Raw genomic sequence first — 25,652 nt, forward strand, 5'->3', positions numbered from 1 at the left:
AATGAACCTCCCATGCTTGTTTTTGGAATGTGGGAGGCAACTGGAGTACCCGGAGAAAACCTGTGCAGGCATGGAGAGAACATACAAACCCTACACAGGAAGGTCAGAGCCCCAATTCTAACTCTGGATCTCTGAGCTGTAAGGCGGACGTGCTAACTCATCGACCACTGTGCCACCCAGGTAAAGTCATGGGTTACTTTAAATCGATATGTGACTCTCTTAGTTTATTTGACAGCAGGAACAGGGAAGTTAGGAAAAACATTTTTCAATCATTGATTACTGTCTCCCAAAACACTGCCAAGTTGTGCTGCAAATTGATTTGCCAAAATCATAGTTGGATAAACTCCCCCAAGTTGGGTCTCTCGTATCTCAAGGTGCCACTGTAGAAGAACATTATTTTAAAATAAAGCAAAACCAATATCTTTGCCATACGTTTGGGATACCTATGCAGTCTTTTTTATTAAAGTAGCCTTTTATTTGAAATACATATCAGGTCAGCTTTGAATTAGTAAATCAGATCATTTCAAGGTACATGCTGAAATTCTTGGCGCTTCTAATCTCTGTACATGAGCGGAATTACATTTTAAAATGGTAAAAGACTGGACTCATTGGCCTCATACTGTAGAACCAGAGGTGGGATAACTCATTTGTCCACTAGGTGGTGTCTTCAATCCCTGCTCGAGGTGTTCAGAGGAAAGAGAAAGGGACGAAAGAGGTACAATCAGAGGTACATATCCACTCCACAAATATGGTACAGTGGCGAAAAAAACGAAGGTTATTGATTTTTTTCATTGAAATAGAACTAAATTAATTTTTGTATGTGAAAACATGAAGTGGATGCAAACCGTCTTTTCCCGCCGTTTATGTGACCGCTCAAATCAGTGTTAAATTTCTTAATTTCCTGTTTTTACGCAGGTTGTACATGAAAAAGTTTGTATAAAATGATCTGATATGCGGTGTCAAGAGGCGTGGATCCACGGGAGGTAAGGAAATGCAAATGAGTCGAGTTGGAACTGTCCTCCGTATTTTGTGTGCTTGAGTGCATTTGCATGTGGGACACCGAACAAAGACGTCGATTTCTTCATCGCTTGAGTTAAGAGACTTCAATCCAAATCATGAAAATGGTAATGTATTATTTGACAAACAGAATGTTCATATCATTTATCGTTTCATTTTACAATGTTCTTCGTTGTAAAAATGATCTTTTAGAATATCATGGTTAACATCTCTCTCACTCTCAATATACAGTATTTGTGTGTATATATACAGTATATATATATATATATACTGTATATATATACATACATATATAATTGTACTTTTGATATTCAAATAATATTACATGATTCATGAATTATATATATATATATATATATAAAATTGTGCTTTTGATATTCAAATAATATTACATGATTCATGAATCATAATTATAGTTCATTTTGACGTAGAAAAAAAAGGTGCCGTACAATAATTCTCGCATGAAGTCTTTTACAAATCTGACAGAAATGTTAATTCAGAACGACTATGACTGGATTTTTTAAAATTCAACATACAGTACTGTATGAACCTACTGTACAGTAGAGAGAGTCTGAGTTCCCTTGTATGCAAAATGAATCATTTGAATGCTGCAGATTTCACTCCATTGTTAAAAGGTTTTTATTTCCTTTCCCCCCTTTCAGAGGACACTGTTGTTTTGTGTGTGTGGTCGTACTTATACCCACTGCTTTTCATAGTTTTAGTTTGACACCTTTTAGGAAAAAAAAAATATATATATACAGTATATATATACTGTATATATATATATATAAAATTTTACTTACGATTGAATAATCTGATGATAATAATTTAAAAAGTGAGTTTGTATTTGCTACAGATGTCTTCCTGGTTCTCTTATGTCATGAAAGGCAGCATTGTCTCTGACTGACTTTCTATGTGATGACATACAAGTGTGATCACACCTAACAGAAGAAAAATCACCCCCTTTAACCTTCTACAATCATTTACTCGATGTCAACATTTCTTTCGTGACAATTTACACCTGTGGAGTCCTATGAGAAAACAGACTGGACAGTCGCTCTCATTTACTGGTTGGATGCAGTTTTTAATCTTCTATTTTCCAGTACTGAAGCACAGGTTGAAAAGAAAAAGATGTTTGTATACAAGCACAGTGACACAAAATAATAAGCTGTGTATTGCACTGAACACAATGCATTCATTTCAAACAAAAAGGTTACTCATCACACATCTTAGTCTACTCATAAAATATAACCAAGGTCTATTTGTATATTTAATAATTAAAATACAAATTGTCATAGTATACTTGAGGTACAATAGTGTTTGCAAATCACCCGTTTTTCCGTTTTCTTGTCAATGTAACAAGATTCAGAAACAGTATACAGTAATTCTAATGAACATAAACCATTATAAGAGAGTTGTCATCTGAAATTTTTATTTAAATGACCATGACCTAATATGGTTCCTTTCTCTACATATCCATGAGGAATATGTGGCTGTTCAACAATAGCAAATGAAAACAACAACAACCACAACATGTTACTTATGGATAAACAGTAAGAGATTTTTAATGTATTTTTTTGGAGGGAGGGGGGATTGTTCTGCCACATTAAGATGTATCCAACATTGATTTTTCCTCCCCGAACAAAGTGTCTTTATCCATCAGGGAGAGCTTCTGCCTGACTCATAATATTTGACTAGTAAAGACAAGTCAATGAGGGAGGCATGCATTCATGAGAGCACAAACTTGAAGCGAACAAATTGAAATAGCCAAATAATTTTTTTGCTCCTTGCAGAGTTTCTTTGGCAAATTGAAGAGCATGTAAGTATGACGACCTCAAATGTCTACTCTTGTGTAAAGTTTTGAGCCAAGCCTCTTTCATCTCCTCTCAGCGGCGCTCCAGCACCACCTAGGAGGACAGGTGACATAACGTCCCTCTAAAAAGTGCATTATATCACTTTGTGTGTAGCGCTACATTCCAAACTCCATGATTGTTTCAGGCAACAACGAGGACTTTGGGTGGAAACAGCAGGGAGTTGTAAGTAAAGTGTTTTAATGTCAGCTTTTTTTTCTTGACAGACTCGACTCACAAATAATGAAATTATCATGGTCAAAAAAAATTTTTTTCACAGTGCTTGCCCTCATTTGACTCACAGGCGAGCTAGAGCCTATCCCAGGATCACTAATGTGGGGAATACTCAAAATAAGTCACCAGTCCATCGCAGGGCACATATAGACAAACGACAAATCACCCTTGTATTTACACTTACAATTGATGCAGGGACAATTTAGATTTATATTTTCTAGAATAATATCAGGCAGCGCGATTGTCAACTCGTTAGCATGTCGGCCTCACAGTGCAGAGGTGCAGGGTTTGATTCCGGCTCCGGCTTTGCTGTTTGCAGTTTGCATGTTCTCCCCGTGACCGCATGGGTTTTCTCCAGGTATTCTGGTTTCCTCCCACATTCCAAAAACATGCATGGCAGGCTGATTGAACACTCTAAATTGTCCCTAGGTGTGAGTGTGAGCGCAGATGGTTGTTCATCTATGCGTGCCGTGTGATTGGCTGGCAACCGGTTCAGGGTGTCCCCCACCTACTGCCCAAAGACAGCTGGGATAGGCTCCGGCACGCTCCGCGACTCTTCTGAGAACAAGCAGATCAGAAAATGGATGGATGGATGTTCTTACTAAATTGGAGAGGCAACAATGTGGACTGTAAACGTTTCAGTGGCCAGAGGATGAGGAGGAGGGTGACATGTATGAAGTCCCTCCCTGCGAGCGTCCAGTTGTCACAGTCCCGCCGAGGCAAGTCGAAGAGAACGTTTATATAGGTAAGAACATTCGCTCACACACAAAGAGAATCGTTGTACAGTGGCGCCTTGAGAAACGAATGACCCTCTTGAAAATCCAATTTTTTTGCTTTGACATGTGAGCGCAGACAGATATGAGCGCTGTGTGGTGGCAGTGAATTCAATTCAATTTACTTGACAATAATCTGCACGTTGCCAAATAGTGAATAGTTCGACAAAAAGAGTCTTCAAGCCATGTATTGTCCTTGCCGGTTGAAGGTGACCATCAAGGGAAAGAAAACAAAGACAAAAAACTGCATAGCTTAGCCTTTCAGGCTGATAATTTGTTGTTTGTGCAAATTATCACCTATGATGCAGTGCTCTAGCCCTTTCAGCAGCAGGTTGAACACAAATGGTCATATATGCTCAGTCATATATTTTTCATCCTCATTGAACAGTACATCTGTCTGTCTTAAACTGTCCTAAGGTCGCTAAGGCGAGTACACCAGAAAGAGAAGCACAACATTCAGTTGATGCAGTGTGAATTTTAAAAAAAAATTCCATTCACCTATGTATGTTTTTCATTCAAAACTGAAAAAATGTCCACAGGAGTGAATACGAGTGTGAGTGGTTGTTTGTGATCCCCGTGATTAATATTAGTCGAGGGTGTACCCACTTCCTGCGCAAGGTCAGCTGGAATAGACAAGTGCTAAAGAAAATATTTACCACGTTTGTAATTTTTTTCAGAACGAACCCCCAGTGATGCAGTCCCACGACGGGCGGCTGCGCCCACATCAAGACCGGGTGGAAAACTTCAGGTAAAGACACCAAATGTGTCGTGTCTGTCTCTTTCTGGTCATTTTACAATATATTTGTAAATCCTTACCTTCTGTCTTGTACAAAAGCCTCATCAGCAGGCTAAGAAGTTTAACGGCAAGAAACGTAAGTAACACACACAGCTTACAGTGGCATGGTCGAATAGTATACACTGTAGAGCATAGTGGTTCGCACATTTGCCTCTCTTCAAAGGCTGAGGGTTTGGATTTTGCATGTGCTTGGGTTTTGTCTAGCTTCCTCCAATATTTCGAATATGCATGCTTGGTACACTGAAGACTCTGACATAGGGATGGGCACATTTTTGTTCTTAGGGCCATATTAAATTTTTTAAATGAACGTATGGGCCAGGTCTTTCATAGAAGAGATAAATAAAAAAGTTATTTTGAACATGATGTTGAATCTTTTGTAATCATTCAGCTCCTGAGGTCGACAGAAACGAGAAGCCTGGCAGGAAAAAGATGGCGCCGCCTCCTGCTCCCTTTCTTACGTCTACCATTGAGGAAGGTGCAGTCATTCATGTCAACTAACGCAATTTTTTTTTAATAGCAAGCATAACATCTTTTTTTAATATAAGCATGCATTCTCCTACACCGGGTGGACAAATGTATCGGGACAGCTGGTCGATGACCCCATAGGGAGATGAAAAAAGGGCAACTTCAACTCTTCATGGAAGACTTTTCATGAAGAGTTGAAGTTGGTGTAGCAGAATCTTGCATTGATGGCGTCCCCATGTGTCTTTGTGCAGCAGTAAAAGCTCGGCAGAGAGATATTGCCCCCTATCTATCTATCTATCTATCTGTCTGTCTGTCTGGCTGTCTGGCTGGCTGGCTGGCTGGCCGGCGGCTAGCTAGCTATGTTTCTGTTGGTCACATTATTGGTGGGAAATGTTTTGAAAATATTTCTCTTGGTTGGGTTTAAAAATAAATAAATAAATATATATATATATATATATATATATATATATATATATATACAGGTATATATATATTTTTTATATGGAGACTTTTTTTGTGTTTTGTGTTGTATCTAACTATCTCTGTACAACATCCATTAGCTCTACAGCTGGTTCTTGCCATCTATGTTTCTATCCATGTCACTATATACCAGTCATCTTTCTCTATCTAAATTTTTTGTCTGCATTTCAGATGTCTATCTGGATCCAAATGAAGAGCAGGTAAATTAATTAAAATGTAAAATGTGAATATTCTATGCATGGTGCAACATCATGAATATCTAAAACAACAACAAATTCTTTTCAGTATCAACTCTCATTGTAATTGTCCAGCGACAAAAAGGGAAATGCACAAGATGTATACGCAACTGTGTAAAGCTCATTTTTAAACTTTACAAAACATTTACATGAGACTCATATCTGATTTTCTTTTAGGTGTTTTTTATATCCATTATGTGAATCAAATCTCCAGAATAAAACGGGCCTGTTTTAAAGTCAAATGTTGTCCACCGTACAGTACAGTGCCATTCTCATACATCAAACGCTGTGTGTTCTCATGTTTCAGAGGGCTAACGACGACCTGTATTTAGAACCAGCAGCTGGTAGGGCGCATGAATGTGGACTAGATTATCTTGATTCAATGTTTGCATAGTTTGCATGAAAAGTCTTCCAGATCTGAATTTCATTCCCTTCCTGTCCCTCAGCTTGCCCTCCAACCCCCCGTGGCCCAGTGAGAATGTCATCATCCACCAATACGTCACTGACGCATTCGCCCATGTATGTCCCTATCTATCACTGATACACGGCCACAATATTCGGTGCACCTGCACAATCTAATACAGTCCAGATGTATCAATTATTTTGCTATACTCATGTGTGAGTGTGAGCGCGGATGGTTGCTCGTCAATGTGTGCCCTGCGATCGGGTGGCAACCAGTACAGTACACAGTCATATTGCACTACATGTAGCCTGACATGCTTTCATCCTGCAGAATGAAGCCTCCGCTTCCAAGAGCAAAGTCAGTGAGTTGTCCATTTTCGCTTCCCGTTGAAGACATTGGAACCTTTCATTCCCATTCATATAGTTAACAGAACGTAGTGCAGCTTCTTCCTATGGCACACCGTTACATCTATTTCCTTCCTTTCAGAATTCTGTCCTGCCTTCCTTCACAGAGGTAAAATCAGGTAGAAATGCTTTTCTTCCTTTTTATTTTTTACAATGGATATAACAAGTCTTCACTTTTGCCAAGTTCTAGCTGAAGAAAAACAGTTCCAAAACATGATGCTGCCTCCACACCTCACTCTACAGTCGGTATGGCGTTCTTTTGGTGCAACCACATTATCGTCATTGTTATTATAAATATTCTAAAAAGAAATCAGATTAATTCTGGAAAAAGCTTTAAAATTATGGTCTCGGCTCTTTTTTTTTTTTTTTTTTATCACAACCTGGCATTCACACAGGGGTGTGTAGACTTTTTATATCTACTGTTAATGGGATAATCCAGTGATGCTTAAGAAAATCAACATATCCAAACATTTCAATTCCTAACTTTGAAGGAAGACCCGTCACCTCCAAACTGCCCTCACCAGCGGAAGGTTTTAAGCCCCCTCTACCAGCCAGTCGAAAGGACATTATGCTCAGGTCAGTAACCAAGTGCAATCGGATAAAGTACTCTAAATACGTGTAACATTGATACACATTTTAATTCATATTGGCTTAACTTTGTAGGCCAACAGAATACTAAAGCTTTGTTTGTTATTAACATTTTGGTCTGCATTTCAGCCATGCAAATCCCCACATGCTGATGACGAAGCATGCAAGTAAGCTCATTTATCTTTCACCCCAAAATGCATAAATCATCACTTTAATAAATTACAGGTTTTTAGAGTTGGAATAAAAAAACATTTTATTTTCTATTTGGAGTCTCTGGTGGTGGGAGAACAACCAAACAATCCGGGAATGAGGTAAAAAAAAAAACAAGTTGCATAATGGAGACATGTCGACTTATATTCAAGTGATATCATGTAGGACAAAGATTGGTTTGCTGGTGATTGCAGCAGGAAAACAGCAGAGGATCTCTTACGGAGAGTCAATAAGGTATTGTAATCCTTTCATGTTTCAAGATCTTGAAAGACCACATGCATAACTGCGTTTTTTTAAAGTTTGGGGCAACTTTGGAGGCACATATTAATGATGGTTGAATTAAAATGTGTTTAAAAAAACAAGATAAACAGTATAAAACAGTATGTGCATGTCAATAAATTTAAATAACAAGGGAAAACCTTTTCTGGGCGGCCCGGTAGCCCAGTGGTTAGCGCGTTGACCTCACAGTGCAGAGGTACTGGGTTCAATTCCAGCTCTGGCCTCCCTGTGTGGAGTTTGCATGTTCTCCCCGGGCCTGCGTCGGTTTGCTCCGGGTACTTCGATCCCCCCCCCCACACATTCCAAAAACATGAATGGCAGACTGATTGAACACTCTAAATTGTCCCTAGGTGTGAGTGTGAGCATGGATGGTTGTTCGTCTGTGTGTGCCCTGCGATTGGCTGGCAAGCAGTACAGGGTGTCCCCTGCCTACTGCCTGAAGACGCCTGGGATAGGCTCCAGCACCCCTGCCACCCTTATGAGGATAGAGCGAATTGGAAAATGGACGGATGGATGGAAACCTTTTCTAGATTTTTATTTCAGTAGTTCAATCAAAAAAAAGTGGATTTCACATAAAGACACACAGAGTCAGATTTATGGATTTTCTTTTTTTTTTATGACTAAAAACTCGAAAACTAAAATATTGTATATTACATAAAGCAAAACAACATAACAAATCAACTTTTCCACGATGCTGACATTTATTGAGATGCATCTGTATTGATCTTGGAGCCCAATTGCGGTGATTTGTTGATCTCTTTGTCCTCACTGTAGGACGGCACCTTCCTCATCCGTCATAGCTCGGCACAGAACGCCCGGCAACCTTTCACCCTTGCTGTATTCTACCATCAAAAGGTCTACAACATTCCCGTCCGCTTCCTGGAAGAGATGCAGGGCTTCGCTCTGGGAAAGGAGGGCAAGAAAAGTGAAGAGGTAAACTCAGATTGGATGGTGTAGATTTGTAGAATCTCGATATACATTTGTCAAACATACACACGTGCACACACAGTGATCAGATTTTTTCTGTCCGCCATCAGGTTTTCACCACCCTGGAAGAGATAGTCATGCACCATAAGAAGAACCAGCTCTATTTGATTGACAGCAAGAGCCAGGCCAGGCACGCAGTCTATTTATCTCACACCTTGTGCTGTTAACATCACATTTTACAGAATCAGATATGAAATTTATACTGAAAATGTTGTCACACCTTACTGGACACAAAAACTACATGTAATTACATTTCGCAGCATTAGGTACCCTTGCAGAGCTGCATATAAGGGGACATATTATGGAAAATTGACTTGCTAGACAAGTGATGAACAAGTCTGCCACACAGTTTTGGAGTCCATGTTTCGAATCTCGGCTCCAGCCTCCCTTTAGTGATGCATGAAAATATTCTTATTTAGCCAGGTCATTGGATTCTCGGGGCATTGAATCAATGCCATCTGGATTGTTCTGATTGTTTTAGAAGTTTAGCTTCTCATCTGAGCAGACTTAATCATGCACATTGGCTCAATAGGACACCTCTAGCCAGAGTGTTGGTGTGGAAAGCCAAGTATCGATCCTTTAAAGGGGAAGTCAAGCCATAAAATGTCTTTTTTTCTTTTATCTCTTGGCATGTCTTTTGAGTGTATTTCAAATCCTGTACCCAATTGCAGTAATTGCATAAAGCAATGATCTGACGTTCTAATCATTCCAATAATATACATTTTCTGCACTAAACACATCGTCTCCTGTTCCTCTCCTTTTTTTTCTTCCTATTTTTATCACATGTAGGCTGAGTCCGGGTGGAAAAATAAGAAAGGTTAAATGACAAGTTTGACCTGATCCAAAGGCAGGCATACTTACAAATAAACAGATTCAAGATAGAGTTCAGACAGTAAAAGAGGTCAGGAAGGAAGACTGTAAACACACACACACACACACACACACACACGCACGCACACACACAAAAACACACTGATAAATCAGATGGAGTGGAAGCATCATTAAATTATCCAGTCACATCCAGTAACGGCTAAGCAGCTGCTGCCATGTTATTTTCCTTTGCTTGTGTTTTAGAGGAGCAGAGCAACATAATGTCTCTTTAAATGAAACACTTGTGAATTGTGAGGTTGCTGCAGTGGCTGGTATAGCCTAATAATGAACACTGAATGGCTTCCTGGAGACGCTGCAATTTGGCAGCTGGGTGTGAGGCATTCTGCTGTGATGACGTGCTGTGTATTCCCCAGACCGGAGCTCAAGAACATCCTGTGATCACCATTGATAAGAACGGTACGGAATAATAAGGATGGATAACTACATCCATCCACATTTAACTACATTTTCTTGGTGGACCAGGACTGCAAATCAATTATTTTATTTTTATTATTACGATTTATGACTTGTTTTTAATTCTCAAAATAATTTTAATGGGATAGTAAAAGTTCTCAATTCCTGTTTTGAAGCCATTTTTCAGATTATTGTTACCCAGAGGAGTCATTATAGCCAGATCCAAAAACATGAGGAAAAACACTTCCGGGGTAAATGAAAAATAAAATATTTGAATCGATGGTGAAGTGCTGACTCAATGAGCGAAAATACAAATGATGCTTTTACTTCTTCTCTACGGGGACCACAGGTCTGCTTACGAACAAGTAGCCACTCGCCTAATCGCAACACTCACTGCCGTCATAATAGTAAAAGCCGTACTGTGCATTGTACAGTAAGACAGAGTGATCAGTGGCTCATTTGCATAGGACAGAGCCACTCCTCTCAAAACTAGGTGGTCGCAAGAGGATGTTGTGTACTGTCACCAGTACACCGCCTTTACCTCCACACAGAGACTGCAGTTAAACAAGTGTTAATGTGAAACATGCCTGCAAAGTACAAATGTGAATCTGAACCATATCAGATTACTTGGTTCCATCTATTAAAAAGATGACAGTACACTTAAACGTAACTTCCAGCAGTGGAACTTGAAACTTAAATAGTCAGGGCTACTCTTTGACTGGATCTGCATTGTTCACATCCTGTGAATCTGAGTCACTTCAGTGCACTAATTGTACCTCAAGTATTGTGACTTTCAAATGGGGTTGTATTTACAATTTAAAGGCAAGTAAACCCCTTAAATGATCCAGATTAACTCAAAATGAACACTTTTTGCAATGTATACAGTTTGAACAAAAAAATGCGTGGTAAATGAAAATACCCTCTTACTAATTGATGTGGCAAATGTGAATGGACGGACGGACAGCCAGATAGATGGTGACATAAACTCACACTAATTTTGATGTGACTTTATATGTATGAAGTTTTACCTTCAATAATCTGGTCACTACTTTGCGGCTTTGTCTACCGCAGCGGGGATGTTCTGAAATGTAAACCCCTTGACAAATGACGGACGGCTGCAAAATAATAATTATTATTAGGCACGTATGGTATGTCACCGTTTATTTATGTATCTATTTATGAAAATGAAATTGAAAACCACACCTTCGGTGGGGTACTCTCTGTCATGACCCAGAATTTAATACACTCTAAAAATGTTAAATGACTTAATAACGCGTGTTCGTGAATGCGTTTGTGTGTTTGATTCAATGCTGGGGCTGACGAATTGAAAGTTGGAAGGTTGGGTTGAGGAGTAGACGGAGGAGGTCTACGGCGGAAGGATATAGAGGTACACGCACTACACTCCTAATCTTGCGTTGACAGCCGTGAGAAAAAATACTCTAGGTGTTCACTCGTCTCACGTCTTACACTGTCTCGACGTGGATTTTCATTTTTGGACTTCCCAGCACGCGCGTGTTTCTTCCGGGGGCACACCATGGTGCGGTTCCATGCGAATCTTGAGCGTTAACGTGGACTAGTTTTCTTGGCGGAGGTGCGGCCGGTTTCATGACTGACTCCAGGGGGCTCTGAATGGGAGCACCAGACGCTGCGTGAGAGTGAGATTCGAACGTCTTCCCCACTCTCTTTGTCTCCTATATATTCTACTTTTTAGGGGACGTTGGGAGCGGACACTTCAAAAGAGCACCTCCAAATCCTTTCTGGCTGCCCCCCTTTCCCCCTTTCCTTTCTGCGAGGAGCCTTTTGGCGGAGAAACGTCTCGAAATGTCACAGATACTGCCTATACGATTCCAGGAACATCTGCAGGTAAGGCAAAAACGCTCCATAAAAACGAACCCCCTCCTCTCCTCCTCTTTGGGGCATTTCCTCGCCCTTGTGTCGGCACACATGCGGCACATGTCGCATTTAATTGGGAATGTGAAAACAGAGCTGCTGGCTGTTGCTCAATATAGCCACAGGCCTGGATTAGCCAAAGGATGACTTGGGAGAAATTGAACACTGCACTGTGCGGGTCATTTTTTTTACCTGCTGATACGTAAAAAAAAAAAAAGCAACTGTCATGTAAACTGCACGCGTCTACGCCAGTTCAGTCACTTGTGGTGTTTTGACACTTAGATTGCAGTGGAACCAGCTCAGCTGTTCTCCTGAGACTAAATGGTTCTAAATGGGCTTCCATGTTGTCATGCTCTGCAGCAGCATCCTTCCTAGCTCTGGAACTTCAAAGCATTACTCTGTTTGATTCGCATTGTCATAAATTGTTCTGTTATACTTTTCTATAAAGTATAGGAGAAAAATGCTAAAATGATTCTCATAAAAATGTGTTGTATATAAGTTACATAACTGTACCAGAATATATTTTTGAAGCAAATGTTTAAAAAAAAAACCAAACAGCTCCTAAAGATTAAAGGCAAACTGAACTATTATTAGGCAGTGATTCTTTCCACTCGTACCACCTTGTACGAGTATAGTACCCTCACTTTGAGAATCACTTGGCTCATAGGATAGCGACTGAAATACAAAGTGAATGTGTAACTGCCTCTCAGAACTGAAGTTCAGGATGAGAATCTTGCCTGTACGTGTATTTTGCTTATTTCCTCCCACAATCCCAAAACATGCTTCTCAGAGTAATTGATGACTCTAAATTAGGCGTGTCTAAACATTTTCCTTAGAGGGCCACATTCAGAAAAATCAAAGGATCACATTCAACAAAATCAAAGGATCCAAGGGCCACTTTGAATGCTTTGTTTTAATTTATCAAGCTCACCAAAACGAGTCAATCAAGCAGTTGCATATTGTTTAAATATTAGTGTGTGTGTTTTTTTAAACTGCTACTTGAACAGTTTTCTACAAGGCAAATGGTCTAGGGTTTTGCAAGATTTTGGTCTGTTCAGAGAACCTGCAAACTAACAGAAAATATCTGCCCCTGCACTGAAGAGCAGCCATGTGCTATTTCTTCATTCAGAACCCAAACGGGAGCAAACTGTTTAAAGCTGACCATTTGGAGAGCTGTAACTTTGGGAAACATTCATCTGATGTGGTCACAATTTGGATTCTAGTACAGAGCCGAACATGTAGGAAACAGTTTTTGCTTATCAACATTAATTGTCTTTCTTCACCACAGTATTCTGAAGAAGTTAAATATTGTGACTTGGAAATGGTTAATTAGCAAATCCCTACAGTATATAAAACTAATTTATTGGCAGCAAATGTCATATTTAGTATATGCTGTGGCACGCTTAAAAATGTATGGTGACTACAAATGGCCAAAGACATTCTGTTACTATACTGTAAGATCCGTCGCCTAAAGCTCAGTCAGCTATTGTGAGCTAATGTTTTAGAATAAATCACATCGACTCAAGCCGACGTCAGACGACACCAATTTAGCCCGATTTTGAGCCGACAGACAGGCCGCAGACAGACGTAGTGTCTTGTAGCCAATTATGTGTTGTCTTGACACATCATAGCCCATGTAGTGTGTTCCTACATTATTCTCCCTTTTTTTTTGCCGTTTCTTAACATGGAAACAAGGCACGTGTACATACTGTCATGCCTCCATCGACATGACTGACAGCTGTTTGTCAGCTCCCCGACAGACTTGCATCGATGGACTAAGTCTTGACGTAAAGACGCAACAACCGGGGTGGGGTCTGGTTTGTTGACGGACCTGTAGTGTGACAACTCTCCCGGTCCGAGACACAGAATGATGTTTACCTGTTTACTCTGACTCTGACAAAAAAAGTAGTGTAATTTGACAAGGCCTTAACATGGAGTATTGCAGTTGTTTGTTTCCGTTTTTTGTTTGATTCACAGGTACCATTTTTATTTTTAAAGAGAACTCTGTGGCACACGGGAACCTAGAACCCTTCTCTGTCAGGGTCAGACATGTGTTGTGCTGCTCTCCTGACGAATGTCACACATACATACACACACACACACACACACACATACACTCGCTGACTTGTCTCGAATATGGTCAGTTTTGACTCATCTCGCTAGTTCACTTTTTCCCCCTGCATTTCTGCGGAATTGTGCTGATGCCTGTCCTGCCAGTTTTGAGGGGTTTGTGCATTGCAACTTTTCTAAAAAAGATGTTTTCCCATCTAGTTGGTGATGCGCTCTTTTAACTTCCAAGAAGTGAAGTCTTGAGTTTGACACTTATACACACAATACACAAGTGAGAACCGCTGTGGTCATAATTATGGTCAATATTTGTATGAAAATGCTTCTAGGCCATAATAATGAAGCAATCAAATGTAAAACGGTCAGTATGGTATTGGGGCCCTCGTTAACGAAGGATCCGTATACACATATGAACCGAATTGCATTTTGCTTTGGACAGTATAACTGTGCTTGCAGACGGTTGGATCAGTTTTGGCACTGATAGGAGTTTGTATTCACAATTTGCAGCTCTTTTTCCTGGAATATTTTGATGCAGTTTTCCCATTGATTACAGCAACCGGTTGAGATCTTTGTTTCTGGAGCTGCCTGCAGAATCTCAGCAAGTACATTTCAAGTTCAAGTTCAAGTCAACTTTATTGTCAAATGTGCTACATGTGCAACATACAGCACAGATGAAATTTCTTTCCTCGGGAGAGAGAGGAGCCGCAGCGGGTGCCCGCGCCGCCATCAAAATCATCTTGTTGTTTGGTTGAGAGGGAGGAAATTTCATCTGTGCTGTATGTTGCACATACAGCGCATTTGACAATAAAGTTGTACTTGAAAAGAACAGTTAACATAAAATGACAAAATAATACAACACATTAGGACACAGACAGTCGTGCAATCGTAACCACTTTTTCTGCATACGCTTTGTTGTTTGAAGCAGTTATAGATGAAAGAGGAGCAAGAATCAAAGTGTTTCAAGGTCACTTCCTGTCATCATCTGACTGGGATCACCTGAGGGTGTTTAGCATTTTTATGCTCGCCACATATGGCGATTGGTTGTTAATTGCCATCTGTCGCTTTAATGAAGAAAATACCTAGAAACTCAGTCAATGCCCTTCTTTTTCTTTCTTTTTTTCTTTTTTTTGATCAGTACCATATCATGCACACGCACACACATTTATATACCACCCCCACTGCCTGCATATGCCTAGAATTTGTCACGCGATCGGGTATTATTTACAAGAAAAATTAAGATACACTAAAATTTGAAATGGTTACAACAGAAGACAAGATTTCTCCACAACGCAGCTCTTAGACAATACGTAACCTGGTCAGCAGTATTATACGGTCTTTCAGTTCGTTTCCATACTGCCAGAACAAAATACAAGAGTCAGAAAAGGCTTAGTGTTTTTTGCTTGGCAGACTCCTTGAAAAAAAAGTCACAGAATGGCCCTTGAAACAGTCTGGGGGTTAGAAAGTGGAATAAATTAACAGTTATCCGCTTGTCTGTGGAGGAACTATTTCTACCATGATGGCCCGGAGCAGCCCCTCTTCTTGCCGTCGTGCTGCCAGAAAACTTTGTGACGTACCCCCTCCACCGCCCCTCGTCTGTAGCTTGTTGTTATGGGAACAGCAGGCAGTGAAATGGCCTTTCACAAGAAAAAGCACAGAACCCCCGCCTTCCCCTCTCTCCCCGCCTTCTTCTTCTGGCCGGCAGCCCCACTTTTGCCAGCCAAAGATCCTTTCTCCACCAAAGTATGACTGCCTACAGTGCTTGTAGGTTCCTCTATGTTCAATGATGCTTGGTGATGCAGGCGGTGCCCTCTGTGGCAATCGCAGGGTTATTAGTTCAAATGACTTTCAACTTTGTGTACTCCTGGGCTGAAGATGGTAAGCCAACTGCAAGAAATCCCGCTCTGGCACAGTCATACAGTGAACAAAGTTGTCTCCAGCAGACTGAAAAATGCTTGGAATTTCGAACCGGGAGACTTTGGGCCTCAAGTTGTTTAGTATTTTCTTTCCAGGCCTTTTATTTACTGTTCTTTCTGCTGTCTGGGTCAGAGTTCAAAGGTGTAACGTAGGCCTAGAACCACTGCACGGTCCGGTTTGATGTATATTTTTTTTTCTGGGCCGCATTTAACAATGAGGAATAGCTGTATTGTTTTAGTTTTGGAAGAACTCTCATCGGCAGCAGATCATTCTGTCTCATTTGCTTAATTGTGTTGTATAATTAAGAGGGAAACGTCCAAGTCATGCTGCAGGTCACTTCCACAGCCACACCATTTGAACAATTCCGATTTTTTTTTTCAGATTAGAATGGGGCCTCTTTTATCTGTGGATATAAATCAGATATGCATCTGCAGTATGAACAGTCCGTTGGCAGCTGACCAATACATCATCAAAAGCCAAATCCTCTCCGCATGTGAGCAGGGGAGAGTGCTTGGCAGACTACCGTTACTGACATTTGTCCGTGAATCTGCAAAGTTGTTTAGAGTAACACTGTTACCGTACTTTCTATTTAACCCCGCCCCTGAAACATAAAGCACAGAGGATGTTTGTGGTGATAGTTGTAATTCAACCACTGAGACGGTTCCTTTGCTACGGCCGCGATGACGTGACATCATTTTTCTTCGATGTCTCCGTGAAATGAGATTGAGGAGCATCATCTCATTCCTCCAAAATATTTCTACCCCCTCCTACCTCTCCTCTCTGTTATTCTGAATTAGGGCCACGTATGTGATTAAGCCGTGTTAGGTTGTAGTTGTACAGATTTGCCCCCATCTACGCAAACTGTATTTAGTTTATATGCAATCACGTCGCGAGAATAACTGAACTCATTTCAGAATGACTGCAGTATATCTCATGTTTTCGTTTCAGCAAAAGTTTAGTGCGTCTGTCAACAACGGACCTATTTCCATGTTTGTTCAAACAACATGCCTGCCGACCGGTTGGATCTGCGATTGGTTGAATGCGCGTGACCCCAAGTTCACGTAAATTACGCTGGATCCGTACAGTAGAGCGATGATTTTAGGCAACGATAAATCACTGCGGCCATTAAACGGCGCAAAACATCTGTGGAAGGCCTTGCTAACATGACAGCCAACTGAGGTTAATGTGGCTTTGCTGCTTGGCTGCCTTTGCACAAAGTATAAAATGGCCGCCGGCTCCAAACCGCCCGTGTCGTTTTGAGTGAGACCCAAACCGACCTGGCGCTCTTGTGGCTGCTAAAACCGCTCAGACGCATCTGGACTGATAGAACCGCGGGCCCGTGTCATTCTTTCGGATGTGATATACAGACCAGGTCAGCAAATTATATCAGGTTTTCCCTCCTCAGGATGTGGCGGAAAAGTTGATTTCATCATGCGTGTGTCTAACGGGCCACGCCTGTGAATGAACTGCGACGTTAAAGAGCGTCTGTGTCATTCATTCAGCCATTCATACACTAATTTGAACTTGCGCCAGCATCCTTCTCAGACATGATTATTTTCTTACTGTAAACGCCAAAATACTTTTTCATACACACACTAGCTTGCAGTTAAGCAATACAAAAAGAGAAATCTCAACCAAAACTTAAAGGAATTTTTCTTGGCTCGTCTGTTAACTATTTGCGATTTACATACGCAAGTACTAAGGGTGATCACGACAACGAAAACCCCGAGCTATACTTGCAGTTCAGTTTTGTTAGCCGCAGTGTAATTTGGAACCGTCAACCACGATGTGGCATTCGTTTCCACTGTGGTCGCACGGTGATAATTGATATCTGGAAATAACAAATGCGGTGTTTGACATCCTCATAAGATCACTTTATGACATTGTTGACTTTTAAAATAGAGATCCCCAGTGTTCTCTTGCATAGCATGCCAGGCCGTGTGGCCAAACAGCCACCGAAAATATGCTTGCAATCAACACCATGTTTTTATTGTCATTACTGACTGCCAGAACTGTCCTTCAAAGGTGTACTTCCGCTTTAGACTGCCGTGCCAAGTGAAGACAATCTGATGCCATCAAGACCAGCACCAAACACTAAATATGGCCTGCAACAATTAATAAATAATAGTAGAATAGGTGTCAAAATCGACAAGTAGATAATCCTCATATTAATGTGCAACTATTTAGTCACTGAGTAATCGTTTCCAGCCATTGTGTGACTTAAAATGGTCTGCTGAGTAATTCTCCAATTCCCGTCGTAGTTTATGAAAGCAAACAGATTTTTTTTTGTGTGTTTCATCAAAATAAGACATTTGCAAACATCTGCTTTTACTTTGGAAAACAGTGACTGAAGCAGTAACTGAATCAGTTTCAAAAGGATGGCGAGTACAACATCAATTCTTCTCAGGTGATATTGCTCAAATGATGTTGTTGTTTTTTTAATCACTAAATAATACAAAATAAATAGCAATCGTTGGTTAACAAAGAGGAATCAGGAAAAATGGCTTTACAATACACTTTAATGCAAAATAACAGATCTAATAATAGATCGGTAGAATAATCGATTATAAAAATATTCGATAGTGACAGCCGTAAATTGTAGAATAGTCGAATGCAAGAATATTTGATAGCTGCACCCCTACTTGTGTTCAATCCCACTGAAGTTGCCGCGTAAGGTTATACCATACAAATTAATTATTTTCAACGTCTGCAATAAAAAATTGTGCAATTTTCAGTTCCGTCTCAGTTGTGTATGTTTCATCTGCTCATGCGTTCGAAAGCTACCGCAGCTTATGTGAGGCGTCAGCAGCGCATCCGCCCCAGTCTGTCCAATGACTCACCAGATACCGTCAATGCTGTGTCATCGCAAACTTGTTCACCGTTTAGTTTTTTTCAACATTTTTGCCTCAAGTATGTGGGTCTGGCAAATGAAGCTGCTGAAATGGGAAGGTCCAACATGTGTATGCATGTGTGAGGGTGTATCGCTCGACTGGATGTAGTTTGTGCGGCACTTGTGACTGGCTGCTGCAGCTGAGCTTTGATTTTCGGTCTCGAAGGAGTGGATGCGGTGGGTGGCGGGGGGTGTTTCTTGTGGTGAGTCACTCACTCCACCCTAAACCGTTTGGTTACCAAAGACCAGTTCTTACTGGAATTTAACACTCCAGCTTCCTTTATTTCTCAGTGGTCCCCTTCAAGCACCCCACGTCACTCTTAGCAGGACACCCTCATACTGTTCTTGTTATCTGCTATCCTTATTGCCTCCCTCCTCCACCCGCAGATAGTTTTGGCACTCCAAGGGAGATGCACCATATGGCTGTAATCCTCCCTCAGGTCTTCTCCTTGGCTTCTCAAGGGGCCTCTCGCTTGGACTCGCCCATGGTGCTCAGCGAAGCAGCCCTCTGTGATATTGATGGGGGACTTGTTGTGTGTCTAACTTTCTATGATTTGAAAACATTCTCGGAGTGGAAGTTACGGCAAAGGTCACCATTATTCTTTCCATCTTGAAATGATTGGTGTGGGCATGCATGTCACGGCCAAAATAACAATGGAGCACCACTGGTGGTGTAATCCAACAATACTGTACTGTATTTTCTGCACTATAAGGAGCTGCGGTTGCGCTACGCATCCACTAGATGGTGCTATTACAGTTTTGCATTCGTCAAATTCGAAACCCATACACAGAGAGAGTCAGACAAATTGAAATTGTCAGCTACTGTCCCATTCCCATGAAGAATGCAGTGGTTTTAGTGATATTTGTGTAAAAATACAAGTATCCTCACAACAAATAACTTAAGCCCCCATCGCATTGAGCTGCGAACAATTGTGTTCTTGTCAGGATTCGTTCCAGATCGCACATGTTCACCAAACGTTGCCGTGTGCTTTTCTTGTCGCAAGGGATATTTTGAATAGGTTGATAAAGATGAAACATAATACATACTGTGGTTTATGTTCAGTTCTCACCTGCTGTCAAGGAAAGTATAACTTGCCCCATGTAAACATGTTAAAAAAAAAGATTCCCTCCAGTTTCAAATGTGTCTGTAGAACTTGTTTTGGGTCACTCAACCGGCCAGTTGCGAGACAGCGCAGTCTTTGTCATGTGGATTCCTCTCCGCTTGCCTCGGACTGTATAATGTAGTCAGTGGGTCATCAGAAGGAGAATCTCCACAGTTACAATGTGTGCAACAATACAACACATGGACAAGATGATTTTTCATGAATTAGATCAACCGATGGCATGCGAACAAATCTATGGCGAGAAAGGTCCTCGTGTATTTTGTGTCGTTAAACTCTTCATGAATATTGAAAGTCTCTGTTTGATGGCAATTTTTGCCTCAACAATATGGCACTTTCAGGAAGTTACACATTCGATTATGTGTTTGCATGTGAATCAGCCATTTGGCATTGTTCTGTAAGTACTTGTACAGATTTATAGCGTCTGTGGAAAGAGCTTTATTGTGTGCCTCTTGTTCCATGGATTCATGAAATGCAACACATCATTTCTGCACAACAAACAACTTTTGGGGAATGTTCCTATAAAATTCACACAATGCCTCTGAAGTCTGGGGGTTGTGTTTAAGGGTTGTTTGAGTATAAAAAAAGTTACTAAACAGGGTCTTTTTGTAGTGGTGGAACATCATTAAACATTAAAAGCTCATAGTTCATTTTCACCAATGGTCGATTTAACATGAGATATGTTTCTTTTTTTGCTGAAATAAAATTGTAAAGATGTTGAGTAAGGCTTGTCACACACTGAACGATGTGATGATTCTGCAACTAGTTTGACCGATCTCTCCGTCACTGGTTTTGTCACGATCCAGTTGACAGTGAATCACCGTTGCACAATGTGGCAACATCATAGATTTCGGGAAATCAGATTGTATGTCACCTTTCACAATGGCCAAAATATATTTTTTTCTAATTATATTCGACCCAAGCTTTAATTGACGCCCGAGGAATTGCATTAGGGGAACCACCCAAAAAATAAAGATCTTCCAAAAAATGCTCATGAACATTAAATATGTTTTTCATGGTAAAAAAGTGTTGGAAAAAATCCGAACATTAATATTGGGGGCGAAAAAAAATCCCAGAATATGCAAATTCACTGGTCATGATGCTGAACGGCGAGTATCTGAGTATGGACTGTTATACCAATAATTTCTCAATAATTAAAGCTTTTCACATAACCACACATAATGTATTTTACCACAGCTCTTAACTATATTTATAATTTCATATATACCTGCGGATGAAATAACAAAGCTTGTTTGTCTCTGCTGCCAAAATGTACAAGCGATGGACGTACCACGCCGGATACATTCAAGTCAATGGTAAATGGGCTGTCACTTATATTGCACTTTTCTACCTCGGATACTCGAAACGCTTCACACTGTTACCTCATTCACCTGCTGATGACACAGCATCAGGAGCAACGGAAATGCAAGTGAATGGGGTGGGTGAGTCTCTCATTGTATTTCCCCACTATTTACTCCTATTCTCATCCAAGTCCTCTTTATGTAGCAAACAACTTCTTTGACTGCTATATTTTCATGTCTGAAAAAAATATACTGTATGTACAGTCTCAAAAGGCTGTGCAGGCTCGCCATTCACCATTGCAGTGCGTCATTCACTTAAATCGCTTAATGTGCAGGTGTGAGTGATCGATTATTTTCAACCGTCGAGTCAGGTTGGGCCATATCGGGCAGTGTCCGACGAAGACACCGCATTCATGGATGTTTTTGTCCTTTAGTTGCAGAACCTGGGCGTGAACCCAGCCAACATTGGATTCAGTTATCTGACCATGGAGTCGGACAAGTTCATCTGCATCAGGGAAAAAGTGGGCGAGCAGAACCAGGTGGTGATTGTGGACATGTCCGACCCCACCAACCCGATCAGGCGACCCATCTCGGCTGACAGTGCCATCATGAACCCCACCAGCAAGGTCATTGCCTTGAAAGGTGAGTGTCACATTTCCTTTGTAGCACCATTTCCTATTAGATGTACCTGTAACATATTGAGCAAAAAAAGCCAAGAACAATATACAGTATATATATATATTATAATCTTTTTTTAATCTTTTTTTTTCCCAGACTCATGATGTCTGCATGTTACTCACAATATTTATTTAGCTTTAGTTTGACCAGATTATTGATGTGGCAATGTCGCAGTCATGCATTGACTCAATGTTTTCATGTCATTAATGTCAGAAACGAAATCAAGATTGATGCTGAGTGCACTTAGTTCTGTAGGAGGATTGTACAAAATTGGTTCTGCAAATTGATTTGTGCCACGCACAGCGCAAACACAAACACGAATCAGGATGATTGGCCTGTAATGCTTCTTTCTCCCGGGGCATAATATGTGCTTGTTTACTCTCTCCCTTTCATTTGTTTGGGTCTGCTCTTTCGTATCTGACTGACTTTTTGTTTTGCTTTTTCTCCCTGGCTTTCTGTCATTTCTCAGACGGTGAGTTGCTCTCCGTCTGCCCGCCCGCCTGGCGCTCTGTTGTGATGATACAGGAGGCGTGGCTGTCTCGTAAAAGCTTCCAAAATACCTTTCTTGAGTTCACAGAGCTATTTTGGCTTCCAATCAATCAAAAGGCAGACAACTGTTTAGGAGAGACACACACACACACACACACACACACGCACACACACACACACGGGCCGTACATCTTTTTTTTGAGAAGCTGACTTGTGGTAGCATGACCTGGTGTGTGCTCCTCGAGTGAAAGTGCGGTATGCATTGTCACTTGTTTTATGCATCCAAAATATTTGGCATAGTGCCACAAAAGTCGAAGTCGCCTCACACATACATGACCTCACCTGAGTGGTCGATCTTTTTCATTTGAAATGGGATTTTTTTAGGGCTTCACATTTAGCACATCACTATTGTTCCTCAACAATATTTAATTGTAACCCCTGCAAAGCTATGGGTGTGATTCACCTTTAAATGTGCATTAATTATCACTCAAAGCAAGAATTCAATTGATTTTTGTTGATCGATGTTCTTGGAATGCAAGGTACGGTTTTTTTTTTTTTTTTTGGTTTGTTTCTTTTTTTAATGTGGTACTTGGTGAACAAAATTTGAGAACCGCTTGTATATCGGACAGTTTCCCAGCCTTTATTGAAACAAGGCACCCATTTAGCATTAGAAAAATCTGGTGGAACGCCACTCCACAAAATTTTGACAAAAAATATGAATATCAAAATGATTCTAATTCTTGTCTCATTTTAGTCACACATTAACTGAATCAGTTCGACCACCTGTGCCTGTTTAATTGAACACAAAGCTGATATTTTTGTAATAAAAAACAAACCTCAAAAACAAATTTAGTCTGAAATTGGATAATTTTCTGTGCCACCTCTGATGATATCTCACTGGAATATTGAGAAAATTAATGTTCAATTGATAAAATTACATTCAAAATAAAAGCGATGGGAGAATCTTTGTCTCGTTCAGAACTGCTGTTTTACTGCCGCTTATTTTCATTTTGAGTCGAAGGATTTAGCTCTGTGGATTTTGTAAATTCATTTTGCTGATTATAATCATTCAAAGGTCAGATAAAATGTAAAATATAGCTCTACTTCACACAACTCAAGTCGCATACTTTTTTTAGACTCGCCAGTTAGAGACAACTCGGCGCTCCATTTTGCCTTACCGGTATTTGCTTCAAGACGCTATTAATCAACAATAAAAGCAATGCACGTTTCACTGACTTTCTAACACTCAATGAAGTTGTTGTTTTTGAGACTTTTGCTGTGTCCTATCAGGGATTGCCACATCAAACATGTCAGGGCTCATCGTTTTCAAAATATCTTCAAATTTAAAATCCCCCCCCCAACCATTTTCGACATTTTCATGCCAGTCATAATTGTGCAGAGGAGCTAAAGTGCATATCTAAGATGACTTCTACTGCGAAAGGGAGACTCCACCCTGGACTGTTGGCCAGTCACAGAGCACATACAGTATAGAGACAGATAACCATTTACGCACACCTACTGGCCTGCACGGAAGTCAGGCAAATGAGCAGCTAAACCATCAGTGACACGATTCATCGCAGGAGCTTTGTATTGCCGACAGTAGAGTAAATTTGTCTTTGACTCACAAGAGCAAAAACAGTAGACAATAGAAGTAGTGAAGGTCACATAGTCAAAAAAAAAATCTCAACAATGAGAGACAGCAAGGAACACGTAATTAAAGCACAGTAAAAGACAGAAGAGCCACATTTTTAGACACAGCACTAAACTAAGAAACCTGTATATTATCATCTTCTGTAGTGCTTTGTGGAGTGACCTTCTACAAACATTACATAATGTACAAAAAAAATGCAAAAGTAATCGGAACTCTGATCCTTTTTTTTTGTTTGTTTGCTTTTTGACAACTTTCAAACTCTTTCCTAAGTGAAATAAAACAAAATAGTGATCATATATATGGGATTGTAAAAAAATTGAAAACCTTACCCAATTCAATCGATTTCAAACATGTGCTACCTTTATTTGAAAAATTCCTAAAATTTTTGACTGCTGCTTGGGTATTGTCATCCTGTGCTGTCTCTCCCCTCAGCTGCAAAGATGCTGCAGATCTTTAACATTGAGATGAAAAGCAAGATGAAGGCTCACTCAATGATGGACGAGGTCATGTTCTGGAAGTGGATATCGATAAATACTGTTGCCTTGGTGACGGACAAGGCCGTCTATCACTGGAGCATGGAGGGGGATTCCCAACCGAACAAAGTATTTGATCGGCATGCCAGTCTGGCAGGATGTCAGATCATTAACTACAGAACAGACGAACAACAGAAGTGGCTGCTGCTGATCGGGATTTCTGCACAGGTACCAACTTCTTTATTCTTGACGATGTCCTTTTACAGGAAGTATAATGCTCGTGCAATCTGGGATGCCTTGGCAACACTCTGATCCGGTCCCTGGGCCTTAATGACTTTACTTGACATTAAAAAAAAAAAAGACTGTCAAACTAAACATAATGTGTATTTAAGACAGCCACATAATTTTGAGTTCTACCAAAGTCTGCTAGCTTAATGCTCGTGACTAGAGCTGAATGATTTAGAAAAATCTATTATATGTATTTTTCCCCGAAACCCTGTCAATATTTCAATTGTAATTGTTTATTTTTTCAACACAAGCAGTACATTAAACAATATCAGATTTATTATACATTGTACATAAGTTTTAGTCAAATAGGTAAGGATTACGATAAAATAAAGGCAAATGAACCATGAATAATATGTAAGACAGTTTATCTACTTCAGTTTGAGTTTTTTGTACTTATGAAGGTGTCTTCACACGAGAAAAGTCCTTTGGTCCACTTGTTTGCTAGATGGTTTTGTCTGCCTGTTGTTGCAGCAAAACCGTGTCGTTGGGGCAATGCAGCTGTATTCCGTGGAGAGAAAAGTGTCCCAGCCCATAGAAGGTCACGCTGCTGCGTTCGGGGAGTTCAAAGTGGAAGGCAACGCCAATCCATCCACCCTCTTCTGCTTTGCTGTGCGTTTACAGGCGGGTGGGAAGGTACGAAGGATTAAACATTTCGCAAAATGCATTGAACCTATGAGCAAGCGCATTTTCATGAGCGAGTTGTTTGTGCAATTGTGGTCTTATTTGAACGTGTCGAAAATTCATCCAGCTGCACATCATTGAAGTGGGTCAGCCAGCTGCAGGAAACCAGCCATTTGCAAAGAAAGCAGTGGATGTGTTTTTCCCTCCAGAGGCCCAGACAGACTTTCCCGTAGCTATGCAGGTATTTCAAGGACCCCTGCAAT

At 40.6% G+C, this 25,652-nt stretch overlaps 2 protein-coding genes across 5 annotated transcripts in view; both read left to right on the forward strand.

The window, feature by feature from the left end:
• Nucleotides 1-681: 681 nt before the first annotated feature.
• Nucleotides 682-9,457, forward strand: LOC147205110 (B-cell linker protein). Of its 3 annotated transcripts, none has more exons than XM_086112449.1 (20): nucleotides 682-727; nucleotides 916-983; nucleotides 2,811-2,836; nucleotides 2,908-2,936; nucleotides 3,016-3,053; nucleotides 3,744-3,846; nucleotides 4,552-4,622; nucleotides 4,710-4,746; nucleotides 5,059-5,145; nucleotides 5,787-5,815; nucleotides 6,159-6,195; nucleotides 6,298-6,370; nucleotides 6,585-6,615; nucleotides 6,741-6,777; nucleotides 7,150-7,234; nucleotides 7,376-7,413; nucleotides 7,517-7,557; nucleotides 7,622-7,690; nucleotides 8,510-8,668; nucleotides 8,773-9,457. In XM_086112449.1, exons 6-20 carry the CDS (start codon nucleotides 3,771-3,773, stop codon nucleotides 8,887-8,889), a joined length of 987 nt encoding a protein of 328 aa, XP_085968575.1. In that variant the 5' UTR covers nucleotides 682-727; nucleotides 916-983; nucleotides 2,811-2,836; nucleotides 2,908-2,936; nucleotides 3,016-3,053; nucleotides 3,744-3,770; the 3' UTR covers nucleotides 8,890-9,457. The 3 variants fall into 3 exon arrangements, with proteins under 3 accessions (XP_085968575.1, XP_085968576.1, XP_085968574.1); XM_086112450.1 differs by having other exon boundaries at nucleotides 727-774; XM_086112448.1 differs by lacking the exons at nucleotides 682-727; nucleotides 916-983 and adding an exon at nucleotides 992-1,124.
• Nucleotides 9,458-11,644: 2,187 nt separating this feature from the next.
• cltcl1 (clathrin, heavy chain-like 1) overlaps nucleotides 11,645-25,652 on the forward strand; it is a 29,295-nt gene continuing 15,287 nt past the window's right edge. For both annotated transcript variants that reach the window (XM_086110981.1, XM_086110982.1), the window contains exons 1-5: nucleotides 11,645-11,869; nucleotides 21,624-21,831; nucleotides 24,440-24,708; nucleotides 25,240-25,401; nucleotides 25,517-25,630. In XM_086110981.1, the coding sequence (XP_085967107.1) occupies nucleotides 11,828-11,869; nucleotides 21,624-21,831; nucleotides 24,440-24,708; nucleotides 25,240-25,401; nucleotides 25,517-25,630 (795 nt within the window). In that variant the 5' untranslated portion in view covers nucleotides 11,645-11,827. The remainder of the gene's footprint in view (nucleotides 11,870-21,623; nucleotides 21,832-24,439; nucleotides 24,709-25,239; nucleotides 25,402-25,516; nucleotides 25,631-25,652) is intronic.

The sequence above is a fragment of the Hippocampus guttulatus genome, chromosome 5 (assembly GCF_054856545.1).
Source record: "Hippocampus guttulatus isolate MCC_2025c chromosome 5, RoL_Hgut_1.0, whole genome shotgun sequence".
Classification (NCBI taxonomy): domain Eukaryota; kingdom Metazoa; phylum Chordata; class Actinopteri; order Syngnathiformes; family Syngnathidae; genus Hippocampus; species Hippocampus guttulatus.